This window comes from Epinephelus moara, chromosome 7 (assembly GCF_006386435.1).
Source record: "Epinephelus moara isolate mb chromosome 7, YSFRI_EMoa_1.0, whole genome shotgun sequence".
Taxonomy (NCBI): Eukaryota; Metazoa; Chordata; class Actinopteri; order Perciformes; family Serranidae; genus Epinephelus; species Epinephelus moara.
Window position 1 is genome coordinate 13,570,339 of NC_065512.1, and position 9,439 is coordinate 13,579,777.

General features: G+C 41.2%; 1 protein-coding gene across 3 annotated transcripts; it reads right to left on the reverse strand.

Annotated features, from left to right (window-relative positions):
- Window positions 1-403: 403 nt before the first annotated feature.
- p2ry8 (P2Y receptor family member 8) lies at window positions 404-7,736 on the reverse strand. 3 transcript variants are annotated; one of them, XM_050049072.1, is made up of 5 exons: window positions 7,660-7,736; window positions 5,993-7,070; window positions 4,626-4,708; window positions 4,166-4,474; window positions 404-1,710 (listed from the first exon to the last, which is right to left on the reverse strand). In XM_050049072.1, exons 4-5 carry the CDS (start codon window positions 4,456-4,458, stop codon window positions 948-950), a joined length of 1,056 nt encoding a protein of 351 aa, XP_049905029.1. In that variant the 5' UTR covers window positions 4,459-4,474; window positions 4,626-4,708; window positions 5,993-7,070; window positions 7,660-7,736; the 3' UTR covers window positions 404-947. The 3 variants fall into 3 exon arrangements, with proteins under 3 accessions (XP_049905029.1, XP_049905030.1, XP_049905028.1); XM_050049073.1 differs by lacking the exon at window positions 4,626-4,708 and having other exon boundaries at window positions 7,660-7,718; XM_050049071.1 differs by lacking the exon at window positions 7,660-7,736 and having other exon boundaries at window positions 5,993-7,159.
- Between the last annotated feature and the right edge of the window lie 1,703 nt (window positions 7,737-9,439).

Below are 9,439 nucleotides of genomic sequence, written 5' to 3' on the forward strand. Positions count from 1 at the left end.
CTGTACATAATCACAGAAACTGTCAGTGTGTCATTCTGTCAGTCAGTCAGTCATTCTACCAGTGCGCCCCACTTTTAAGTCAATACAACATATAAACACTTTAACTATCTGCCTTTCAGCGTGCTACCTCAACTACTAATGTACAGTTTTAGCCCACTAACTATCCCACTATTGGCAATGGTACTACTGTACTTTCAATAAAGCAATCGTGCCATCAAATTCACAGAAACTCTGTCTGAATACATTGCTTCTCTGAATGGGTTCAGTTGACTATTTGATCTGCAATTTCCTATGACCTGTATCCCAAACACACACTATGTGAAACTGTACGTGGGCAACTGTGCACTCAATGGGTATGGACTAGTAATAGTAATAATAATAATAATAATAATAATAATAATAATGCATTTATTTTTATGAAGGAAGAAAACAAATACAATAAGACAACTTCAAACAAGTTAAAAAAGGTAAAAAGGTCAACTGCAGCAATTCACACACACACAGTATACAGACATTTATGGAGACATGTACACATATATAATGGTAAATCCTAAAAGCTCAGCTGTGTCTGCTCTGAAAAAGACTTATTATATACAAATATTTTATTCACATTTATTTTGCACTTGTGCATGCTACATCTTTTATCAAAAATAACTATGTTGATGCTTGTGGCAGACAATAAAATATATATACAACATTTTTACATACTCCGTACTCTGAAATGACACACAGTGTAGAATAATGCAAGAACACTAATGGTTAATTTCGCAGAAAGGCTCAGATGTCATCCATGTTCATTTTTTCTAAAAAGTAATCTGATTCCGAAATGGTAAGATGTTGTACAAGAGCTTGACACGCTCAGGCCAACCCTTAACACAGTCAATATCTTTTTCTCACTTCCTTTGTCACGTTGTCTCTTATTTTTTCTCTCTCTCTGTTCTTTCTCTTTATGCCGTGGTGTGCCGCGGCATCAAAGACACCTTGCTGTTTTCTTTCACCGGACCTTCGAAGGTGCAATGTGCCGAGTACAAACTCTCTTTATGCTCCATCTTCATTGAGTCCGCGCTACTATGGCTCTGCAGATTCAATATCTGTCTCAGCTTTTGTCTGAAATCCTTGGAAGCAAAGTAGTAAATGAAAGGATCGAGGCAGCTGTTCAGGCAGCTGAAACACAGAGACAGTTTGTAGGCCATGTAGAGAGACTTCCCGTAGAAGAGCTTCAGCACAGCGTGAGTCATCAGGAGGATGTTGTTGGGAGCAAAGCACAAGGTGAAGACCAGGAGCACAATGACAGCCAGACGTATCGCCCTCTTTTTCTGGGCTGTCCTGGAATCTTTGGCCAGTTTGTGTATGACACTCAGATAGCAGAATGTCGTGATTAAGAAAGGGAGGAAGAAGAGGACGATCACCATGCCACCAACAAAGGCCACCCAGGCAAATTTGTTCGGGAGCATATTTGTCTTCAGCATGTCGAAGCATGTGGTAATCCCGAGTTCAGGAACTTCAAAGGTCAGGTCTATCATCAGTGGGTGCAGAACGCACAGGACCAAACCCCACATGAGGAGGCAGCTGAAGACAGCGATGGACTTCCTCTTCCTAGTCTCTCTGAACCGCATGGGCCTGATGATGCCCAGGTAGCGGTCAATTCCGATGGCCATCATGGTCAGAATGGAACAGTACATATTGGTGTAGAAGACAACGGTCAGGAAACTGTAGGTGGATACAGAGAAGAAGAGAGTTTTACTTAATGACTGGTTAAAGCTAATGATCATTAATGCAGCAGTGTGTAGGATTTAGGAGGATTTAGTGGCATCTAGTGGCGAGGACTGCACATTGCAACCAGCTGAGACTTCTCCCAGTTAGGATTCCTTCAGTGTATATTTTTCAGAAGGTTTTAGCGGTAGCTGAATTATCCGCAGAGGTCTCTTTCTCCCAAAACGAAACAGACCAGGTGATTAAAACCAGAAAAAAAACGTATGCAGTTTGGCTCATCTGAGATGGGCTGTTAGCCCAGCATCTGTTAGGTATGCTCACATTTTTTTCCTCTGATAAGTTAACTACCAGATGTTCAGGAGGTTTTATCATGAGCTGAATTATCCACAGAGGTCTCTTTCTCCCAAAAAGAAACAGACCAGGTGATTAAAATCAGTAAAAACACTGAATAAAGCAGTTTAACATTAAAAATCAGTGTTTTTTCAATGCTGTTTGGAGATGGGCTGTCAGCAAAGCACTCAGTTAGGTGTGCTCAGCTTTTTTTGTTTGCTAAGTTTTTATCATGCTTTCATTTGTTTGCGAGTCAGTCGATATGATGTGTCTTGCACTGCGCAGGGGCTTGTGGGTCAGAATAGCCTGAAAAGCATGCTGGCATACACCCAGCAAAATGCGACTGCAGGCAGTAGAACATCCTGGTATTTTTTGGCATACTGCATTTTACTATGCACTGCGACATAATACATCTTCTTCTGGCATACTAAATAGAATGGTAGTGTAGAGCTGGTGTTTGGTTTGTTCGTTCTGGGCAACTGTAGAAACATGGTGGTGCAACATTGCAGACACTGTGAATGATGACCTGCTCTCTGTGCAGATATATAAACAGCTCATTCCGGGGGTAACGAAACACAATGATTGTTATTTTCAGGTGACTGTACATTAAAGAAAACAAACCTCTGATATCATATTCCATTACTGCCAATGTATCCTTCTAAATCCTACACACTGGACCTTTAAAGGGAAAGATGAGACGATCAACACCACTCTGATCTGCCTGTTCAATATGATTAAGCTACAGTCACTCCAAAAAGTAACAACATCAACCTACAAGCACCTCTAAAGCTCACTAAGGAACACGTTAGTGTTGTGGTTTGTTTAAAAAAAAAAAAATAGAAATAGAAGAGTAAAAACTAACAGTTGTGGTTTTATAGGGGTTTTTGATTTGGACAACATCTTTGCTGGGGGAAGTGAAGTCTTGTTGCCAGGCAACCAGTGGACTCAAAATGCATTCAGGAGTCTAATCTGACCTTTTACACTGAGTTTTTCACACTAAGGTTTTCACACTCTGTTTGTTCTAAGAAACAGGGTGTTACATTTCCACATTAACAAATGGTTTAGCTCTCAGCTGCTCTGCTGCTCTGTCTCCTGGGACAGAGTGCCCGGAGTGTGCTCTGCTGCTCCGAAAGAGTGGTGTTCTGAATAACTGAACGGTTCCAAAAACACTCTGAATTTCGGAGCACGACCAGGCGATCGGTCTGGTTTGTGCCAGAGTGCAATCCAGCACTTGGAGTAGTATTTCCGAACACACCCTCTATCACAGAGTCTAGGGCAGGGGTCTGCAACCTTTGCCATTAAAAGAGCCATTTTTGACCAAAAATAATTTGAAAAAATCTGTGTGGAGCCGCAAAACATGTTTGAGCCTTATAGTCAAGGTAAATAGCCTATTAAGTCTAAATTAGCGTATACTTATGGTCTAAATAAGCATTTGTTAATATGTTTTACCACAAGGTGGACACTGTGCAGGGCACTATTTATGATTATTTGGTACTTAAATTTTGCAGAGCTGGCAGTGAGAGCAAACAAATCTGTCCACGCACTACTACATTCTCTATTTTATTCAATTTACTTTTTGGGATTTGGCATCCATAGCTAACCAGCCACTGCTATCAAGGTTCAGCAACACTTGGATTCATAGAATGAATTTCCATAGACTTCTTTTCTCAAAGGCTCAAGGAGCCACTGGACAGGGGCTAAAGAGCCACATGTGGCTCCGGAGCCACAGGTTGCCTACCCCTGGTCTAGGGCATAGTTCTTAGCAAACATGACTTTGGTGTCACATTAACAGTTCAGTTTTGGTAAGGATTAACAAAATAAGATAGAACACATTAATTAGTGAGCTTTAAAGGTGCTGGTAGGCAGATATTGTTCCTTTTCACCGTGTTTAAGGTTTTTATGCTAAGCTAAGCTAACTGCTGGCTGTACCTTTATACTGAACACAGACATCTGAGAGAGGTATTGATCTTCCCATTCAAGTGTATTTCCTAAAATGACAAACTATCCCAACAGGTGGACTGTGGATGTAGCTGTGACAGTAATGTTTGGCCTGACAAACACAATGTGGAAAAGCAGAAAACTTAAATTTCCTTTGGATTTCTGCTGATCGATATAAAAATACCTGCACATTTCGGGTCCCAGAGTCCAGTTGTATCCTTTGAGCTGGTAGGCGATCTGAAAGGGCAGGGCGCTGCCGAGGGCCAAGTCAGTGAAAGTGAGATTAATCATGAAGATGATGGAGGGGGTCTTGGGGGAGGTACGGAAGATGAGCAGCCACATGGAAAGGCCATTTCCGACCAGGTTAATGGCACTGACGATCATGTAGATGACAGAGATGGTAATGCTGGCGTTGACATTCTGAAACATTGCTAAGGTGGCGTTGTCTAACTTGACGTGGCTGGAATTCCTCGTCATGACTGGATGGGATCACCTGTGAGTCGGGGTTGAAGAGCGTTATGGTTTTTCACAATTTTCTTTCACTAAATAAATTATGTACATCATGTCAAAGAAGGTTGTATAGCCATGTAGTCAACACTTGGAGGGACCAAATCAGCGGGGAGGTGTGGCAGTCTTGTACCTACCCACAGCAGTCTACTAATAGCTTCCTCTGGTACTGCAGCACCACTTAGACAAACCACAGACACAACTGCTGTACACTGCAACACTAAAAGATAAAATAAAAATATAAATTTGTTTAGTTTATGATTTAATTACATTTGCTGATAATAATTTCAGACAGCAGGATGTGCCCCCCCCAATATATAATATGATTACTGCCTTGATTTCATGCATCTATTTCGTAATGCTTGACTGAAAAAATTATAAAACCTAAAACAACATACACCATCACCTTATCTGAAGTGATGTGTGTCACAGATTGCAGTCTTTCCTCTTAATGTGTGTGCAAAACTGATTGATCTCAAAGGTGTGAAACAGTCACCATAGTGTTCATATCAGCACTCCAGCACTTTGTGTTGTTGTTGGCGTGCAAGTGGCACATGTGTCGGGGTGGAGCTTTTACACAGGAAAAGGACATGCTTGATTTGTGGTGAAGAGTGCCAACTGTCACTGTAGGTAGCTTGTGTACTATTGGTGCATGAAAATGTTTAGGGGGATTGGCACCTGGCAATGATCACATTTTATGCCGCGTCAGATTTGACATGAAACCAAACAGAATTTTGTCTTTTTGATTAGAAATGTAACACCTCCAACTCAAGGAATACAAATACTTTCTTTGACACGTGGCGCACAAGGTGGTTTGGAGGAAGAGTTACCACAAACCAAATGACATGCTCAGTAAAGCGGCACTGAAATGTATGTAACAGAAAAGTACCTAATACTACAACAAGGCACAGGATGAAAACAACAGCAATGCACTTAACATAACATAGCAGGAAAAAATTGTGTTGCATTGATTACAGTTAGTGAACCGAGATTTTTGGGTGATGATGTGTTTATTTATTTATTAAATAAGTTTGCTAATTTGATATACAGTATTTGCCATTCTTTCTGCCTGAATGTTTATTTGTTGCATCACACTAATGGAATCAAGCATTTTTAACCTGCTGTATGTGTAATTATACTGCTATGCAATTTTTACATTTATACTTTAATAACATACTAATCTGAGTGTACAGTTATCTTTTTGAATATGTCACATGTATACTACACTAAGTCAGATGTGTAGCTCTGTTGGCCGCAGTGTGTTGTTTGTCTTTATGTGTTAAGAAGCAGAATAACAATATTATTAAAAAAAAAAAATTAAAATAATAAATGTGATAATTTTTCCCTGACAAGTTAAAAGTACATGCAATAAGTATTAAGCAACCAACACGTGGTGCTCTTTAGGTCCTTTTTAACTCTATATTTCAGATTTCAAAACATAAAAATGATCATAAGGTTAGCACTTCTCCTGATAAACCTCAGTAAAAGAAAGTTAAACACTCACCTATGAGGCAAACGAGACAACAGGCAGGTAGGTACACACACAGTATGACGGTTGTAGATGGTGGCACTGATATTGTTACTGCTGAGGAAATGAGATTTGAACGTTTTACAATGCTGTAGAGAGAGAGAGGAAGTGGACCATGTGACTATCTTCATCCTACCAACTGCAGTTAACAGTAACCCATTCGATTTAGTCTTGGAAATGACATGTCGAAAACTCCCTGCAATGTGGGGGAATACACACATTTACTCATCTGCACGATTGCACTTTTCCCTCTCCTTGTGGTTCAAGAATCATCTCAACAATCTATGAAACTAACTCTGTACACGTGGCAGGGCCTGCCACCGTAATGGGCTTATAAGAAACCTAAATGAAAATCATAAAGTTAAACATCTATGCTGTTGAACGTCTTTGGAGTTAATGATGCACTAGAAGTGCCACTTTCACTTCTAGTCACTGTCAGACGTTTCTCTGCTGTGACTGAAACGGGAAGAAAAAACAGAGAGGCGTCAGAAAGCAAAACCGGTGGCATGTGCACAGATGCTGAAGAAAGAAAGACTGAAAGGGATCACAAAAAGAAAAGACTTGGCAGCCAGAGTTGAATCGAGAATCCAGTATATTTGGCCTGATTCTGGGGCGTCGTTCATCCGAATCTCAGCTGAGTCAGGCAACCGGAGGTGGCCCAACTTACTTCTTCCAGCATGCCAAATTTGGGCCGATGCTGGGCCAGATCATTTTTTATAATGGCGCCTTTACAGTAGTGTCAGCAGCCAGAATCAGGCCAGGTTATTTACCCTGATTCTGGGGCCACATTTATCCTGAGTCTCAGGTGAGTCGGGCCACATCCGGTTGCCCGACTTATTTCTTCTGGCGTATAATTTGGGCCGATGCTGGGCCAGATCGTTTTTGATAATGGCTCAGTAATGGCAGCGTAGGCAGCCAGAAACAAGCAGGTTATTCAGCCCGATTCTGGGGCGTCATTCATCCACGTCTCAGACAAGTTGGGCAACTGGATGCAGCCCCATCTATTTCTGCTTGCCAAGTTCGGGCTGATGCTGGGTCAGGTCACTTTGGCTACCTGGGGATAGATAGATTTATATGACGGTCAATGGGTGCAAATATCCATATAATTACACACAGAAATGAAAGACATACAAAAGGACATTGTATTAGCGTGCTACTCTGAGAGACTATTTGTTAGCCATTTTACAAATGCTTAAAAATTTTCTCTGCTTCGATCAGTTTCAGAGAAACTGGAAGTTTATCTTATTTCATTTGCAGTTGTTGATAAAAGGTGTTCTTGCTCTGAACTTTTGAATCTAAAAAGAAAAAAAATCTGTCGAGTTACATCATGTTGAGTAATTGTGATTGTCTCTGAAGTAATAAAGTAGTCGGACAGATATTTGGGGTCGTTATTATAAACAATTTTATGTGTTAGACCCAACTGGATCTGTGTAGTCTTTTAAGATGGGCACTAGGAAGTAACTTTGACACAACCCTGACTGACTGCCCTGACCTGATGACTTGTTCAGGGCAGGCTGGAGTTTGTTCTTAATGTGCTGTGTTGTACTAATAAACAGGAAGTGGCAGCAGTCAAAATGACATTGAACTGATGCTGCAGATCATGTCTTTAGTGTTGATCTATCCAACAACCCTGATTTTCTTACCAAGTATTAAGTGTTTTGGCAGATTTTAGTGAGGGCTTTCAGCGCTGTGTCCTTCATCTCTGTAGTCCTTCCTAGTTTTATTCTGGATCCAAAAAAGACAGCCTTTGTTTTCACTAAATGAAGAAACAGCTTGTTATCAGACAACCAAGTCCCAAAATTTTCAAGCTCCTCCCTTTCTCCCTGAAAATATATATAAATACACACACACAAACATTTTGTGTTTCTGTTTTTTAGTGAAGTGGGAAGACTATATTTCAACCCCTTATTCGTGAGATTTCACGGGATGTGTTTTTGTGCTGCTGGTTTCCTGTTGATGACAATAGTTCTGCTTTATCTAGGTTAAAAGTGTCAAAAACTGTGAGTGTGATTATTCTCATTGATGCAACACAGCATTGCGAAAAAATACTGTTGTCATCCTAATCAAGTACAAAACATCAGTCACAGCAGGACTTTTTACAGTGTGAGCTCAAACAATATTTTCAGAGGAAAAAAGGTTGTATTCAGTGAGCGGTGTAAGATAGTATGACGGGGCCTAGTACACACACACAAAAGATTAGTGCCACTTTATAAGGTTCATCTGTTCTGCTTGTTAATGCAAATATCTAATCAGTCAATCACATGGCAGCAACTCAGCGCATTTAGGCATGTAGACATGGTCAAGACGACCTGCTGAAGTTCAAACTGAGCATCAGAATGAGGAAGAAAGGTGACTTAAGTGACCTTGAACGTGGCATGGTTGTTGGTGCCAGAAACTGCTGATCTACTGGGATTCTCACACACAACCATCTCTAGGGTTTACAGAGGATGGTCTGAAAAAGAGAAAATATCCAGTGAGAAAATGCCTTGTTGATGCCAGAGGTCAGACTGGTTCAAGATGATAGAAAGGCAACAGTAACTCAAATAACCACTGGTTACAACCAAGGTCTGCAGAAGACCATCTCTGAACCAACAACACGTCCAACCTTGAAGCAGATGGGCTACAGCAGCAGAAGACCACACCAGGTGCCACTCCTGTCAGCTAACAACAGGAAACTGAGGCTACAGTTCACACAGGCTCACCAAAACTGGACAATAGAAGATTGGAAAAACGTTGCCTGGTCTGATGAGTCTGGATTTCTGCTGCCACATTCAGATGGTAGGGTCAGAATTTGGTGTAAACAACATGAAAGCATGGATCCATCCTGCCTTGTATCAACGGTTCAGGCTGCTGCTGGTGGTGTAATGGTGTGGGGGAGATTTTCTTAGTACCAACTGAGCATGGTTTAAACACCACAGCCTACCTGAGTATTGTTGCTGACCGTGTCCATCCCTTTATGACCACAGTGTACCCATCTTCTGATGGCTACTTCCAGCAGGATAACGCACCATGTCACAAAGCTCAAATCATCTCAAACTGGTGTCTTGAACATGACAATAAGTTCACTGTACTCCAATGGCCTCCACAGTCACCAGATCTCAATCCAATAGAGCACCTTTGGGATGTGGTGGAACTAAATATCTGTGGTGGCAGTCTGGATCTCTCACAAGGAGCCGTTCTCTGTCTGACACATTGCTGGAAGGCCCTTCCTCTTGCACTATCTATATCTACGCCCCTGGTTTTACTTTAGTTTAGGATTAACTGCCTTAAGTATCACTAATGAAACACCTACCCATATCTACACCCACAAGTGCTAAGTGTGTTTTCATACACTGCAAGCTATAATTGACTCATATCTGTAAACGTGTACTACGGGCAGTGCTGCTGAAAAATGCTGCCTCACCCAAACTGTCAGACTATCAC

Excerpts from the sequence above, each read along its gene's own strand:
- p2ry8 (XM_050049072.1), bottom strand. The coding sequence starts at position 4,458 with ATGACGAGGAATTCCAGCCACGTCAAGTTAGACAACGCCACCTTAGCA. Across the intron at positions 1,711-4,165 it reads CTGGGACCCGAAATGTGCAG|TTTCCTGACCGTTGTCTTCT; the intron begins GTATTTTTATAT and ends ATCCACCTACAG.